The 18,337-nt window shown below is 35.1% G+C and overlaps 1 protein-coding gene across 1 annotated transcript; it reads left to right on the top strand.

The window, feature by feature from the left end:
• Window positions 1-8,303: 8,303 nt before the first annotated feature.
• Window positions 8,304-8,933, top strand: LOC145126231 (uncharacterized). Its single transcript, XM_079061635.1, has one exon. It carries the CDS (start codon window positions 8,304-8,306, stop codon window positions 8,931-8,933), a length of 630 nt encoding a protein of 209 aa, XP_078917761.1.
• Window positions 8,934-18,337: the final 9,404 nt, after the last annotated feature.

Genomic DNA, 18,337 nt, shown 5'->3' with positions numbered 1-18,337 from the left:
TTCTACATATACCCATAGTTGTTGGGCTAACACTTATGCCCTCCTAATAGTTGATGCGCTGGGCGAAGGCCCATGCCGCCCAGCACATGGGCCGGCCCTGGTTGGCATTATTCAACATGATTAAAGCTTTTTGCTTCCTTTTTCTACCTTCTAGCATGAGTAGCATTCGCAAGACAAGTATTGCTTCGAATTGTCCCTTAGCAGATGCATCTTGAAGCAACTATTTCCCATCCTCTTCTTCTTCCAAGACGAAATACATTGCCTGAAGTACATTAAAAAATCAAACAAGTTTAAATTAGACCAATACAAATTATAAAATAAAATGTTTAATACAATGCCTAAAAGTATGACTACCATTCCATCCCTGAACAATATATTTAGGCTTTTCAAATTTTGGCATTTGAGGAGGACGTCCCCATGGAAGAAGCCTTAATCGATATGTGTCTATGATTTTATATATTTCTTGCAATCTTGCAGGCTCTCTAAAGTATTTGCAAATTTAATGTTCACACAAAATTCATATATAAATCTAAACAGAAAATTAAATACATATACACATGTAATAGAAGTATTGCACACAAAACTTAAACAGACTGGCACTTGAAAGAATCGATTGGTTTTTTCCCCCCACCGAAACTATTATTCGTTCGATCAGCGGCGATAGTAGAGAAGTAATCTATTTTCCTTGTTGTCTTGTTCGCATTCTTGATGAAGTACTCCCTGCCATGATCTTGATCTGCTTTGAGTATAATAATGATGATCATGAACAAGGATTTTAGGGTTTTTTTTTACAATGTCGTAATGTTGATGTTGGGGAATGGGGATGATTGCAGTTGCTTCATATCGATCACCGAAGAACAAAAACAACGGGATGACGTTGGGCAAAGTTATGGCACTTAAACATGTGGAGAGTGAAATGACCTAATTGCCCTTATAAATACAATGATTCATATTTCAATGATAAGGGTAGTTTTATCACAACACATAAATCAAAAAACCAAATCTATTTGAAAAAACAACCCGTCCATTTAATCTACGCCTTTCAAAAACCTACTAATTAAGGAGAAAATGACATAATTGCCCTTCTAAATACATTGATTCCTACTTTATTAGTATGGGTAGTTTTATCAAAAATACATCAAATAAAATAGGGACTGGTATTTTATTTTATTCTTTTTAAATTAATCTATGTAAAAAATAATTATGGTAAACTCGTTTTCACTATTAAACTTTTATTTGCTTTTTATCATTTGTAATTACTCTAAAATATCACTCTAAAAATTAATAAAAAAATAAATAATTTGTAAATACCAAGAAACACATTTTCCACAATCAGTACATAGAGTTATGTTCATAACTAAATACATTCATAACTAAAAGGAGGTACAATACCATTATTTTTGCATAAGCCACACAACAAACACGAATTACAAAAAAAACATCAAATTAAATCAAATCAAACCAAACCAAACAAACATCATACTACAAACACCCAGACCTATCCTCACCCTGACTCACAATGAGTCCAATGGGTCATGGGTTTAACGGTTGTGGTGTTAAGTTGTATGGTTTAGCGTTTAAGGGTTAAGACATTTCACATGGATTAGGGTTATGGCATCAAGTCGTGTGGGCTAGGGTATAAGGGTTATGGCATCAAGTCGTGTGGGTTATGTATAATTTTTATAAAACCATTTTACTTTAGATGTATGTATGTCACAACATGTACATTTGATATTCTTTTAGTTTTAGTTGTCATTAGTAATAATATATAAAAAATAAAAGCTAATGAGTAAACAAATCCAACTTTTAAATCTTATCAAATTAATTATACCTTATTTATTTTGTAAGTAAGGAGATAATTATTATACTAAATTTAACATAAATGGATTAAACCCATTCATTTGTTCACCATCATCATTACCCCTGCTCTATTGTTGTTGCTTCATCTTCTCCAAGACTCTCCCGTCGAATAGTTTAAAAAGTACCCCATAAACATGATTTTGATCAGAAAATTGAAATGTTTTTCTTCAAAAAAGTTAATCACCATGTATCTGATAATCTTATCGACGATCAAATAATCAAAGGATTTTTTTCTTCGACCCACTATTTCCGGTATTCGCTGTATTTGACATTTGCTTTCTTACAATATATGATAATCACTGAATGCTTTTGCAACTTATGTTTTAGTAATAGAATGAGTCCTAGACGCACATCCATTCCCCTTATTGCTCTTCTTGAACCCATTTTGGCCAAAATTATTGGAAAATTAGGATCATATTTGACTACAAGCATACTCTTTGCAAGAATTTGGTAATTCTCACACACCCAAACATATAAATGTATACTACACAAACTAGGACTTGATTTATTTTGATTAACATTTAATATCTACTTCATTAGTTGTAAATCAATGAATTAAGTCGGGCAATATGAGATTGTTTATAAATCAACATCACTAATTGATCATTTTACTCCAACTCATGGAATGGCGTTGGAAATTGGAGATGAAGCCTTTTAAACTCGATGTTCAGAAGAAGGAAACCCCGCAGCAAGATACTGATTTGGAATGGTATACGTCTTGTGTGATCAATTTAAAGGAACATATTTTGTTTTTTCATTTTTTTGTTGTCTTATCTGCTGATGTTAATCTTATTTTTAGGTAGAGTACTTCTCCAACCCTAACTTTGAAAGAGGAATGCGGTTGTTATACTTCGAAAGAGATGTGGGTCATCTTGAAGCAAGTTATGTGCTTGGGATGATTTACATATCAGTGGGGCAGCCTCTATGCTCTCAAGATATATATAGTATACATTGTTGTTAATATATTTTGGTAATTTGTATAAGTTGTTATCTATGTAAGACTATAAGTTTATTATTTATGTCAAAATTATGAATTAAGTATATTTTGTTGTTTTGTATATGGAAGGCAAATTGAAATTGTTAAAGTAGATGATTGTTATTTCTAAAGTTTAATTGTAGATTTAGAGATTCTTGTAGATGAGTTTGGTGCAATGTCACTGTATGATGAGGATATGATCGATTGTCCAACAAATTTAAAGTAGTTTATGGCGTATATATCACTTGCTCAAAAGTGAACAAAAAAGATATCATCTTTCAATGTGAAGAGGATGATCATTAAACCGAAGATGCCTTTGATGAAGATGTTGACTTTGATTTTGTATTGGACGATTGCCTTGTTTCTCGTTGGTATAGGGAGTACACTGCATTTTGTCATTTTCACAAGTATTGCTAGTTGACATTTTATGGTAATTGTTGTAAATGTAATCTTTTGGATAATTTTTTGGATGTTTAGTTAGTAGACAACACTTAATTATATGTATAAAGTAATGCCTTAATGACAGTATTTTTCTTATTATAGTAAAAATGCTTGTTTTTTAATTAAGTTGTATGGGTTAGGCTTTATGGAAGTATGTCGTATGGGTCAGATGGTCATATTTGACCACATTATTCGAATGAGGCTAAATGGTAAATATGGATGTACAAACTAATAAAAACGCCACCACAATATGCTTACAAACACATGGCTTGTCACATTTACTATGTGTCATAAAACGAAACATATGGTCATACAAACAGGTCATGTGACCATAGACATTACATTTAGCTACATTAGAATCCCTTACACATTATTTCCGATAAAATGAACACAATGACGTGGAAGATGGTCATATTTGGCCACATTATTTGATTGAGGCTAAACTATACATTTGGACATGCGAACTATTAATAAAACACCACCATAATATGCTTACAGCTACATGGTTTTTCATGTTTATGATATGTCTCTAAATTATACATATGGCCAGACAAACAATTCATGTGACCATATATACTACCTTTAGCTACATTAGAATCCGTTGCATAATATTTCTGATAAAACGAACACAAAGACATGGCAAATGGTCATATTTTGCCAAATTATGCGACAGAGGAAAAACGATACATTTGGACACACGAAACTATTAAAAAAAACGCCACCATAATATGCTTATAGCCACATGGTTTGTCAAGTTTATTATATGTTGATAAATGAAACATATGGTCATACAAACAGTTCATGTGACCATAGGTATGATTGTTAGCCACATTAGACTTGTATGTGTTGCTAAATGATACATATCGTCACACAAAGAATTCATTTGACTATAGGTATTACGTTTTTAGCCACATTAGATTTCTATATATATATATATATATATATATATATATATATATATATATATATATATATATATATATATACTAATGATCTCATCGATAACCATTACGATTTTTAAATGTGGCAAACATAATCCAGGATTTTACCAATGATAATTTCCCACACTTTATAATGAAATTGTCATATTTTTTTCGAAATGTGGCGAATCGATTTTTAAAAAGTGTGGCCATATGTCATTTTTGTTGTTGTTAGCTTCGATTTCCTTATAATTTTATGTCTTTAAGTTATATTATATGCTAAAAAGTAGATAATATATGCAATTGTTTTCCTTCGGGGTTTAGTGGTTTTTAGCCTATTATAGGATTACATGTGGTTATTTGTGTATACTAGATCAACAAATCATAAAAATATTCCAATTTTGACTTGTACGGAACACGTTTGGAATGCACGGAACACGTCCAAAATACGTAGAACATGTCCGAAATACGTAGAACATGTCTGAAATGTTGATTTGGAATTAGTTTCGAAATGTGTTACGAAATTGTGTTCCAGAATGTCCTCTGGGTCATATATTTACGTCCAGCACATACAACAAACGACTAATTCATGATTCTTTTAATTGTAGCATGATAGAACATACGAAGCGGTTGTGACTACAACTTGCAGGTTGTAACTCGGGCGCGAAATCATGGCCTATTTACAACACAGACCATTTTGTGTGGCAATGTTTAGGTCATCGTGCTTGTTTGATTAAGTTAATATGCCGATGGATTTCGAATGTCACCCTTTACTCTATTACCATCTTATGTGCAAGCAATATAGTTATATTCCTCTAGTTCACCAATAGGAGCTTCTATTTCTGGTACACAACTATCAAGTTTGCTTTGACAGGAAAGCTTACTATCTTATTACTAGGTTACGGTTTAGGGACTATTTCGCCCTAGTTCATGTGTTGCGCAATTTAGACAACATGTATATCCATTTGTATTGCCTTCACATTCAGTGTGATGTTATGTATGTGTTCGATGACTTACTTCACCACTTAGATGATGCAGACTTTCTGAGAGTTTCCTTGTTGTATTTGCTAGAGAATGTATTTTGTGGGAAATACCCTCGATAGCCAATTACTAAAGAAACTCTTGCACTTGTCTCTAATTTGAGTTTAATAGGTATATAGTTATTTATATAATTTATATTATATCAAATGATACATATAATTATTAAGTGCAATTATTGACACACATACCAATGGGGTAGAGTGATATGAAATTTCACTTATAAATAGTTTTGTACTATCTTTTGATAAGATTGAGGGTCATTTGAACCCCACCGAGCGAAGAGTCGGTAGTAGACATACATATAATGTGTAAGGATTTGTGTATGCATTTAGGTATGTCGACTATGTCTCATAATAGTTTTTAGAAAAAAATTACAAAAATAGTCCTTGTGGTAGCAAATTTATGTGGTTTTGGTCCATATTAACTTAAAAAGACTATTATGCCCTTATAATTGGTCTTTTTATTTTTTACTATCTATTTTAATTATTTCAAAATTAAAAAAAAACACCTTACTCCTTTTACCTTCCCCATTCAAACCCCTAACCCATCCAGAAAATTAAAAGAAGTTTGGTTGTCGTCTACAAGCTTGATCGAAAAACCCTCTAGCATCATTGATTCATCTACACTCGCCTTCCACCGTCGGCAATGTCCCCTGTTGCCTATCCTCTCACCCTTTAACATTTCAACACCTTGTCTTCCCAACATCATCGATGAGTTTAGAGTTGCCTTTATGGAAAGCTAATTCTCCATCTTCTTTGCCAATCTGAACTCAATGACAATGGTTAGTGGTGGTAGATCTAAAATTGTGAAGTAAAATTGATTCACCATCTTCGAAAGTTAATTCATCATTTTCTTTGTCGATTCATTATTTTTAATGTTTGATTTCAACAGGGGACTTGATTTCTAGAACCATTTATGGTTTTTGGATCTTGAGGGGCAATTTTTGTACCTGAAAAGATATGCATGTTTTGATATTGGTTGCAGGTTCCAAGTTTGTTCTTTATTTGTGTTTGGTGTAGTTTGTTGTTGAAGTTTACTTTTATTTGGGAATAAGGTTTGTGGTTGTCGAAGATGAAACGTGAAAAGTGGTCCGAGATGATGCTTGGTGGGTAGAGGTTGATTGAAGATTGTTGCTGATGAAAACTGGTTGACCATTTGTCTTCTGCGGTAATGTGACATCCCCAAACTTACAGTCATTTAAAAAAAAATTATTTTTGCACATTTATAAAAATATTATTTCATTTGTTGCGGAATTGGTCCCAAAAATATTATTTCAACGTGAGATAATATTCACATTAAACAGTTTCGAAGAAACATTAGTTATTGATATCTTTTCAAAACTTGGGATGTTGTAACTGATACAAAACATAAGCGTAAAGAGGCCTTACATTAATTTACACTAATGATGTACACCTCCTTTAATCTCTCAGTGTAATGTATCTTCGCATTGATACCTGTGATACAAATAAATTGAGTGGGTCAGCTTAGGAAACCTGGAGAGATACATAGGTTTTTCAACCCACAATAATATAGTTAATTTGTTTATTTATTCTGTAATAATGATTTATCCTAAGGGTCATCACATACACCACATTTACTTGTCATAGTCTACATCTCATTTCCTTATATGTTTATTGCTAAGGACATTTCCTAAGGATCATCGCCTATATTGCAAAGACTGTATTGTTTCAGGGATTTTACCCAACACGTGTCAATAAAGGGTTTAGCGTATCATCGCATGAATACGTAGTTACTACATCACCTAAACTTGTAATTCGTTACCTACAGGTTATTTAGACTAGTCTGTTGTCGCCATGTATACTCTCGTAGATGACTACATCGTAACATTACAACTCAAGGTTAGGGCATCTCCTAGTCATCTCATATTATCATTACCTATCTATCATCACCTATCTATCAACTCCTATCCACAATCACCTATTACTATCCAATACATATTTATAGGTGTATAATACTTATATGATTAAGTCAATTAAATATCATCTCACAATATTTTATCTAATACATAACATTTTCGCCACAGATAATAAGCACATAAAACATGTAATTATCTAGATACTTCATATCAATGTGTAATATTAAGGTAACTATGCACACACTTGTTAAAGTGATGATTCGAAATCCGGGCAGTTCTTCGCTTCAAGCACTTGGTCCTTCCTCAAGAGTGGACCTAATTAATTAACCCAAAATTAATTAAAAATAAGATATAATTAATTTGGAATTATTTCAGGGTTAATTAGAATTAATTAAAAGTTGAAGGACTATAGCCGTAATGGTTCAAACGTTGAGCAGATGACAGGTCCTAGAACCATCCTGTGTTGGACGGGTTGGAGGCTCCTTTTGGAGCCTTTAGGAAACCTTCATAAATGACCTAATACTTGAGGATTTTCGGCCAAGCTCTCTATGAGACCAAATCCAAACAATTGCCTCTCTTCCTTCTCTCCTAAATCTTCTAGGGTTCTAGTGTTGTGGGTGTGAACCATTAGAGGATTTCACACAAGTGAAGCTAGTTTTCAAGAGTCTATTGGACTGATCTACTTTGATCAACATGTTTGTTTACAATAGCAAATCAGAGGTATGTTATTATACTTGTGAATTTTGATTTCTAGTAGGTTTAAAACATTTGTTGTTCAATAGTATGTTGCTTCAATAGAGTGATGACATAAATTAAATTAGGTTACATGTCCTCTTATGCGTTTAAGGTGTTTTCTACATTATTACATGTAAAAACCATCAGTGGTATCAGAGTATTAGGTCGTCTAACAATTGAATGTGCATTAATTGAACTTGAACAATTGAAGGTTAACATAATCATCATTTTGTTTCATCGCCATGTCGTGGCCCCTTGTCTGATCCACATTTTTTTTCTTTACCTGCGATGATGTGGATATTTATCTTCCACATTGTAGTGGACGTCTTCAACTGGTCAACTTCCTCCTTTTCCACCTCCTCCATCGAACCACAAGTTCACTTCTGTCAGTCCTTACTAAGGACAAACTTGTCGGTACGAGAACAACGAGTATGTTCTCACTACTCCTCTGAAGATGATGCTTCTCTATGAGAACAAAGAGTATGTTCTCACTATTCCAATTCCCAAAATCGACAAAGAAACTGCAACTCTTGAGGAGATTGTTGAATATGATAAGCATGTGCAGGATTCTACAAAGGTCTGTTGCATTATGATTGCAACTATGGTACCTAAGATCGAAAAGACTTATGAGGATTACTTTTCATATGAACTTAACACGACCTTGTCTCAAATGTCCCACAAGAAAGCAAGACAAGAGCGTTATGAAGTGGTCAAATCTCTAATGGCGTGCAAACTGAAAGAAGGGGAATCTATATGCGCTTATGTGCAGAAAATGCAGAGGCATGTGAAAAGATTAGAAAAGCTTAGTATGAACTTTGATAAGGACCTTGCCGTTGACATGGTCCTCATCTTTATGCCTAGTAGTTATGATCAGATCATATTGACCTATCATTTAAACAATAAAAATACCACATTGATTAAGCTTCATAATCTGTTGCAAACAGCTGAGGTAGGAATGAAAAAGTCTCTTTCTAATAGTTCTGCAAATGCCCCTGTTATGGATGTCGAACCAAGAAAAGGAAAGAAGAGAAAGTCCCCTTTCCCAATTCAAATTGAAAGGGAAGGTCCATTGTGGAGAGTCTAGTGGAACAAAAGCAAAGCCCAACTTTAACACTCCTCCTGTTGTTGCTCCGAAGGAAGTTGTGTGCTTTGATTGTGGCCAAACGGGCCATTAGAGAAGAAGCTGCCCAAAGCACTTGCAAGAAGTGAAATATGTCATGGCCAAAGCAGTTGGGTCTTCTTTTGGTACGTATTCTATTCAATTCAATAATACTTTTATTTCAAATTCTTGGTTTCTTGATACAGGATGTGTTTTCCACATTTGTTCTGATATGCATGGACAAAAGGAAAGTCAGGAGATCAAGCATGGGAAGCTAAACCTAGTCATGGGGAACAAATGAAGATCGGTTGTTACCAAGTGAAAGAACCTGAAAGAACCCCTTTCTATACTTTCATATTTCTGTAAGACGCAAACTTTCATACTTGACAATATAGTTATTCCAAAACATGCTACATGTATATTTATAAAATAATATTTTTACATTGCTAAAGTCATTACAAAGGATTGGATACAAACCGACTATGTTTTAAGATTTTACATAACTACCCAGGATATTGTAAATCTATATAAACCTAAACCAAAATACAAAAATCATATTACAACTATTCTAAGTCTTCCAACTATATTGGGTGCATATTGCCTGCATAATGTTAAAACATTGGGAGGGGTAAGCGATAACGCTTAGTGAGTTCAATAATAGATACAATATAACGTTATGCCATATATATATATATATATATATATATATATATATATATATATATATATATACCAATATGGCAGAAGCAAATAGGAGCAAGGAACAACAAAGGCATAATGTGATAAGCTTTCCCTAACAATCATTGATTTGATTCAAAGATATACAATCATTGAGACATAACAATTTCCATACTTGATATACATCAATAACGCTTTGGCCCAAATGGCACAGAAGACATACAACTTCGGATTAACCTTTTGGTAGATTTCAGGTTTTCACGCCCTGTCTAACCCTTTTTGCCAATACCATAGAATAGAAATCATTCTCTTACGGAGACATGTTCTACATGGCCAGAGGCTACATACCAGTACCAATATGAATCTAAGTCCTTTCACTGATCACATGGTCAAAGGTATTACTTTGCTATTAAACGTAGCGAATAAAAATTAACACGGGAAAATACTCAGGAATATTATTCTACCGAAGCCAAAGTGATGCCTATGTCATACACTTCATGGTCAATGATTCATACCAATACCCAAGTGATGCCTATGTCATACACTTCAAGTCAGAGGTACAGCCTTGCTATAAAAATAGCGGAAACAACAACTCGAGATGACAACATGGAAAAGCACATAGCACATATAACACGTAACATACAATTGTTCCTATATATTAAACTCACCTTGAATTTACTGGGGATCAAAATAATAATTTGTGCAGCATTTCGGCTCTAAATATGACTTTCGTCGGACATGCGAGGCGGCCAGGTGCGAGGCTCGGAAGGGTGAGACGGGGCGAGCTTGCGAGCCACCAGCTCATCAGACGCGTCATCGACTTCGGACTGATGGAAGCCTCTTAGTGGACCGGACTTCGGTCCAATGGGGATAGGGGTGACGACTTCGGACCAATCAGAGGGTGCCACGAGAGGCTGCGGTCTAATCAGAAGATGCCACGTGGATCAACACTATTCATGCGAAAATTAAATGAAAAATGTGCCCAATCTTGTAAAATCCATAACTTTCTCATACGGGCTCCGTTTTTTACGTTCTTTATATGCACACGTAGAGAAAATGATGCTCTACAACTTTCGTTTAGACTTCGTCAGAAAATTTTGACTTTATTTTTATATTATTATTTTTAATAGACCGGGACTCGTAAATCCGTTAAAAATTCATAACTTCTTCATACGACGTCCGTTTTCATCAGACTTTTTACCGTTGTACTGCTAATGACGAGACCTTCGATTCTCGTTTAGGTTGTGTCGGCTAAAAATCACTCGATCTAAAATTCGAGTTTTTAGCTATCTAATGTTAAGCTGAAACTTATAAAAATCATAACTTCCTCATACGAAGTCAGATTTTGGCGTTCTTTTTATCGAACTTCTCGGTTTAAAAAATACTACGAATTTCATTTAGATCACTAAGGCTAAAAAGTAGTTTTTCAAAAACTCACTTTTTACGTCATTCGGCACCGTGCCGGTTTTATCGCGGATCTTCGATTTGTTATAACTTCTTCGTTATAACTCAGATTTCGACGAGGTTTTCGCCTACGTGTTTCTAACGAGATTATCTACAACTTTCAATAATAAAATTTTACTTATTTCAAATTTTATATTTTCGCTAAATTTCACTATTTGGCATTTGATTGGAATCTCATAAGACTTCCAATACTTTATGAGTGATTCTAAACATAGTTTTACTTCATTTCTAGTAAAAACTATCTGTTAGAACTCAACACTCAATTTCACATAATATTTCATAATATTTTTAAGTTTTTGGATTACATAACACAATTTCAAAATGTGTATGTTACACCAAGATTGGGACTTATGAGCTTATGTTTTATAGTATCAAGGTTGATATGGATAATTGTTGCTATTCGCTAGAAATGGCTCGAAACATAATTTCCTTTAATGCTTTGTTTAGACAAGGATATCATTATGGTTTTGATAATAATGATGTTACTATTTTAGTTTATTTTAATGGCGTATTTATTTTCAAAACTTACCCTTGTGATGGTGTGTATGAAACTATTTTTTGGGTGAATAAATTAGGAAACAATGTGTATATAATGCTTCTTCTAATAATCTAGACAAATCCTACCTATGGCATTATTGTCTTGGGCACATCAACAAGAAATGCATCGACCAACTCCAAAAGGATGGAGTTTTGGAATCGTTTGACCTAAAATCAGACGATGAATGCGAGTCTGGTTTGTTGGGCAAGATGAGTAAGTCACCTTTCATTGGCACATGCGAAAGAGGTGAAGACTTGTTGGCCCTAAGCCATACGAATATGTGTGGGCCATTCAGATCTTCCACAAATGACGCAAATTGCTAATAGGTTACAATTACTGACGATTATGGTAGATATGGCTATATTTACTTGATAAAACATAAATTGGAAACTTCTGAAAGGTTCAAAGAGTTTAAGAATGAAGTAGAGAACCAATTAGGCAAAAAGATAAAGATGTTACAATCTGATAGAGGTGGTGAGTATCTTAGTATCGAGTTTAACGACTATATGAAGGAATGTGGAATAGTTTCACAATTAACACCTCCCATGCCACCAAAACTTAATGGTGTAGCTGAGAGGCATAACTAGACCTTACTTGATATGGTTCGTTCCATGATGAGTCATGTTTGTCTTCCAATATCATTTTGGGGGTAAGCCTTAGAAACAACCTCCTACATCCTCAATCTTGTTCTAACTAAGAAAGTATCCAAGACACCTTATTAAATGTGGACAGGGAAACCTACCTCACTCATGAATATCAAGATCTGGGTTTTGAGGTACTAGTCAGGCGAGAAACCTCCTTTGGATACTTGATTTAAAAACCTAGTGACAACATGGTGTTTGTGGCTCGAAGAAGAGTCTTTCACAAGAGAGAGATCATTTCCAAAGAGGACAGTGGGAGCACGACTTATCTTGAAGAGACTCAATATTCATCCGATGAAGCAACTTTTGAAGATACTAGCTCTCAACCTTAGAATGAAATTGTTAAGCCCATTGCCAATTCGTTGCCCCTACGTCGGTCCAGTAGGGTTAGCATGCCACCTTCGTTTTATTGTTTCAATATAACTGCAGAAGTTGATACATTTATTAGTGATGCAACACTAGCAAATTTGGATGAGCTTGATACCTACAAGGAAGAAATGGCCGGACCTGAGGTTGCTAAATGGAAAAAGTCAATGGATAGTGAGGTCCAATCCATGTATGATAATCAAGTATGGACCTTGGTTGATCAACCACCTAGACGAAAGATAGTGGGGTGTAAATGGATCTTCAAGAAGAAGACTAACATGGATGGTAATGTACAAAATTACAAAGATATGGTGGTTTCAAAAGGCTTTACTCAAACCCAAGGGATTGAATGATGAGAGCTTTTCACCAGTTACCAAGATTAAGTCAATTAGGGTAATGTTTGCCATGGCTGCTCACCATGCTATGAAGTATGGCAAATGGATGTCAAAACTACTTTCCTTAATAGGAAAATGGATGAGGATGTTTACATGGATCAACCACAGAGTTTTGTGCATGCCAAATTCCCTAATAAGGTGTGCAAGCTTGAGAAGTCCATCTATGGATTGAAACAAGCACCTCGTAGATGGAATCTTTGCTTCCATAAAAAGGTCAAAGACTTTGGATTTTCTAGAAGTGAAGATGAATCCTGCATGTATGTAAAAGCTACTGGGAGCATTGTAGCTTTTCTAGTTTTGTATGTGGATTACATACTCACAATAGGAAACATTGTTCCAATCATACAGGAAGTCAAGTCTTGGTTTGGGAAATGTTTCGCTATGATGAATCTAGGAGAAGCTACATATATTCTTGGTATAAGAAAATATAGGAACATGCAGGAATGGTTACTAGGATTAAGTTAAAGTATGTACTTGGATAAGATATTGAAAAGATTCAATATGGTAAATTCCAAGAAGGGAGACTTACCCATGCACCATACTATTAAGTTGAGTAAGTCTCAATGCCCTAATAGTGATAATCAGATAGATACTATGAGTCTGATTCCATAAGCTTCGACAATAGGATCGATCATGTATTCTATAACATGTACTCGACCTGATGTGGCTTATGCTTTGAGCATGGTTAGCAGATATCAAGGAAATCCTGGTTTAGCTCATTGGACGACAGTAAAGAACATTCTTAAGTATTTTCAAAAAACAAAATATATGATCTTAGTTTTGGCAGAAAATGTGAACTTAAGTTTAGTGGGTACAATGATGCCAGTTTTCAAATGGATCGAGATAATACTTATTCTCAATCTAGCTGGGTTTTCTTGTTGAATGGTGGAGCGGTAACTAGGAAAAGTTCCAAGAAACAAATAGTAACTAACTTTACTTGTAAATTAGAGTATATCGCAGTAAGCGAGGCAGCTAAGGAGGCTATGTGGTTAAAGAATTGTATTGGAGATCTTGGATTAGTTCCATGAGTCCAAGAACCAATGGAGATTTTCTTTGACAACGAGGGTGCGGTAGAGTTGACAAAAGTACCTAAATATCAAGGTAGATCTAGACACATCAAGAGGAAATATCACTACATTAGACGTAAGGTTGAAGAGGGTGCACTCGTGGTGAGTAGTGTATCATCCGAAGAGAATCTCGTTGATCCTATCACAAAGGGTCTGATCAAGGTCAAGCACTTTGAAAGTTCTAGGAGCATTGGACTAAGTGACGATGTTAGATTTTAGATGTTAGTGTTGATATTATTTTGAAACTATATAGAAATAGAAATTGTAATTGAATAGTGGTTAATTAAATTGATATTCCTTTATAATCAATGTGTATGATGCTATTTGTCAATTGATTTTTTGTTGTGTTTCACTTTGCATGTTTTACTTCTAGAATATTAATTTATTCGAAACACCACACTCGCTTATACTTTGGAATTAACTATTGATTTAAGACTATCATGAATCATTTGTAGATTGTTCATATAGATTGGACATTGCATTGGGATTGCTGTAAAATTCATGAGTACTTAGAAATAGAGATTTTGAGTATTGGTTAAACGCGCTTAGAGATTACTTCATGGATTTAATCACGAGTAATTCTAAGATGATGATATCCTCTATTCTTAAAAAAGATATATGGAAGTCATATTTCACGATTTGATTGTACATTGGTTTACTCCAACACATCTCTTAACTGTGTGGTATAAAGGGTATTTCCATGTATGACTTAATGAGTGAAATTGTATGACTATATAGTAGAGTTTTATTCGTTGCTTTCGCCTTAATAGGAAAAGTGATATCTTTGGGCCCCTCGGTGTTTTGATGTTGACATTATAGTGTTGGGCCCAGCCAGGACTAAATTGATGTGTTCAATTGGTAGTCTAATGACATCATCACAAAACGATTATATCGGGAAATAGAATCTAGAACAAGCGATTGATTCTAATCCATGTCTCATGTTTATTCGATATCTAGAAGTACAAAGGAATAGTTAATCAATTATCTTAGGTCCAACAGATTCTGGTAATGTCTTGAAAACACTCTTTACTTGTTATTCAGAGTTGTATGAGCAATTGTAGGTAGCGACTTATCCAAGTGGGAGACTATTGGATTAAGGTGTCTAAGGTCCTAACTAAATTGGTATAACGTCGATAAAAAAAATTAAAGTCTTTTTTGGGTTACCCTCATAACCAAGAAACTGCTTACATTGATTTTTGAGAGAGATATATGTTTTATTGATATATTGTATGACTAATATATTAATTAAGAATAGCTATAATTAATTTAGAATTAATTAGAATTAATTCGGAATTAATTTCAGGTTAATTAGAATTAATTAAATGTTGAAGGACTATAGTTGTAATTGCTAAAAACTTGAGCAGGGTACATGTTCTAGAACCCTCCTGTGTTGGACGGTTTGAAGGCTCCTCTAGGAGCCTTATGGAAGCCTTCATAAAGATAAATAAGAAACTAGATAATTACCTTATTTGAAATAATATTACTTTATGTTCAAATTAGGGTTTCTTGGTGTTTCCAAATCAGCTATAAACAGGACCTAATACTTGAGGATTTTCAGTCGAGCTTTCTAAGAGACCAAATCTGAAAATTTTCCTCTCTCCCCTCTCTCCTAAATCTTCTAGGGTTCTTGTGTTGTGGGTGTGAACCGTTAGAGGCTTGCACACAATTGAATCTAGTTTTCAAAATACTATTGGATTGATCTAGTTCGATCAAAGTGTTTGTTTACAATAGCAAATCAGAGGTATGCTATTATCCTTGTGAAATTTGATTTTTTATTAGGGTTAAAACTTTTGTTGGTAAATAGTACGTTGCATCAATAAAGTTATGACATAGATCAAATTAGGTTGCATGTACCCCTAAGAGTTTAAGATAGTGTCCTCATTATTACATGTAAAACCATGAATGCCCTTGCCTTTTGCCTTTGGTGGCACATTTTGCCTTGTTGCTTCATTTTTCTTTGGGAAATTCATTTAAATAAGCCCAATATCTCCACATTTTAACATTTCTTGTAATCTAATGTGCAATTTATGGAATAGTGACCCGTCCTTCCAAATTTGTGGCAGGTCACCTCTCTAACGCATCTTCCGAAGTGCTTCATTTTGCACTTTTCACACCACCTGGCTTCATTGTTACCTCCAGGCCCCCTTTATATCTAGAACCCCTTCGGAGAACCCTAGCCTCCATTTTCCACATTTGAGCCTCCCCTCTCCTCTCTCATCCATTTTAATGCGATTTGCGTGAGAGTTCGGAATAAAGTTTGCAAATTTATTACTCTCCAAGATCCCAAGAACATTGAATGTTTCAGATCTGGACTCCAACACCTTTTGATCAATTTAGAATGTTTTTTTGGACCTTATGGACTAGGAATGTTTTGATCTTTTTCCTTCCCTTTCCTCCATGCAAATTAGTTTGGCCATTTAAGTCATTTTGGTGTTTTAATGATTAGATATTGAAAGCTTGAGACATTATTATGGATAAAGTTGCAAACTTTATCCATCAAAACATCATGTTAATTCAGATCTGAAAGTTGGAGACTTGGACTTAATGGATTTAGCTGAGAAAGATGCGTTTTTGGTCCCTTTGAGACATAAAGACTAGATCTTGGTATTTTGGACCATACTAATGGATAATATTGGAAACTTTATCCATTATGAAGCTATTTAGGAACTAGATATGAGGTTATGGGCCTTAGTCTGAAGAGATAAAACACTTAATGAATATTTAGCCTTCTGATCATAACTCACGACGTGACATAGGAGTTGTCACGACGTGACAGTGTCCAGAATCGCGATTGATTTGTCATTACATTGTCATGAAGTGACCAAGGAATGGTCATGACGTGAAGTTGACTTTGACAAGATGAACGTTGACCTTTTGGACTTTTACTGTTGACTTTTTGACCAGTTATAATTTTGGTCAAATTTGGGTAGAGTTGAGTATTTGACTAAGGATTGGTCTCAGTTTGGCTTTAGGAAGTTTGGGTTGGCTGTTCTGATGTTGAGGTAGCTGTTGGGCTCCTGTTGAATAGTTCATGTGAGTCTCCTTACAGTATTTGCGGGTCGAAGGCACCAATGTTAGCCCATTGCATTATGTGTATAGGATGTTAGATGTCTTTGTGACTCTTGCATGTTGTAACACCCCAAATTTCGAGGCCAAAAATTTGTTTTTAAATTACTTAATTCACAAATCAGTTTACCAAAACATCATCAATATCATATTACTTGTAAAAACATAATGTCATGTCTCAAAACCATATAACCAATAATAGTGTAAATCAGAGTACAATCCCAGAAATCCGGTGCGGAAACCATGTATGTGTGTGATGCGCTGCTACACCGCCGGCTCCTTCCCCTTAGACGAAGAGGTACCTGAAACCAAAAATGAAACTGTAAGCACGAAGCTTAGTGAGTTCCCCCATCAAACCCATAGCACAAAATCTTTGGTATCTTTTAACCGGTAACCGGGAGCTACCCTCCCCTTCGGTATCTTTCAAATGGCAACTGGGAACTATCCTCCCCATCGGTGTCTTTCAATCGGTGACTGGGAGCTACCCTCCCCTTCGGTATCTTTCAACCGGTACCCGGGAACTAACCTCCCTTTCGGTATCTTTCAACCGGTAAGTAGGGACTATTTCACCCCCTATCCCTATCACATAATCCATAGCATAAACATATTGGTTTCATGATAACATAACATAAGCATACTGAATCATACAATAACATATCCTATACATACTACTATGCACGCGTGGGTTCTGTCCACCCCTTCGGTATCTTTCAACCGGTAACCGTCTTCGGTATCTTTTAACCGGTAACTAGGGACTAGTGCGCCCTACTACTACTAGCACATATCTCAGCACAGTCATAACAACCAAATAATTATCACAAAGATAATCATCTCAACCATAATCACCTACTAGTGGGCCGGCATTGGTGTCGTAGACCCACCCCTACTGGAACGTAACTCACCTCGTAAGGCTGACTGCTGAAATGCTGATCGGGAAACGTCTGACTGCTGCTCCGGTAACTCCCCGACTGCAATTCCCATAAAGACACTTAGTCAAACACTGCTAACTAATCTTTGGGTAAAGTGACTAATTTACCCATGGTCAAAGTCAAAGCCTTGGTCAAAGTCAACTTCCAGTTGACCTGACTCGCCGAGTTGGGATGCCAACTCGTCGAGTCCCTTTTTTTTCATCTGACCCCCTCCCGACTCTACTCATCGAGTTTAGCAAAGACTC

Source organism: Lactuca virosa, chromosome 1, assembly GCF_052849685.1.
Source record: "Lactuca virosa cultivar CGN04683 chromosome 1, Lactuca_virosa_CGN04683_v6, whole genome shotgun sequence".
Classification (NCBI taxonomy): Eukaryota; Viridiplantae; Streptophyta; class Magnoliopsida; order Asterales; family Asteraceae; genus Lactuca; species Lactuca virosa.
This window is presented reverse-complemented; position numbering and strand designations above follow the sequence as displayed.

Bases quoted from the DNA above. Each gene is read 5' to 3' on its own strand.
- LOC145126231 (XM_079061635.1), top strand. From the start codon at position 8,304: ATGATGCTTCTCTATGAGAACAAAGAGTATGTTCTCACTATTCCAATT.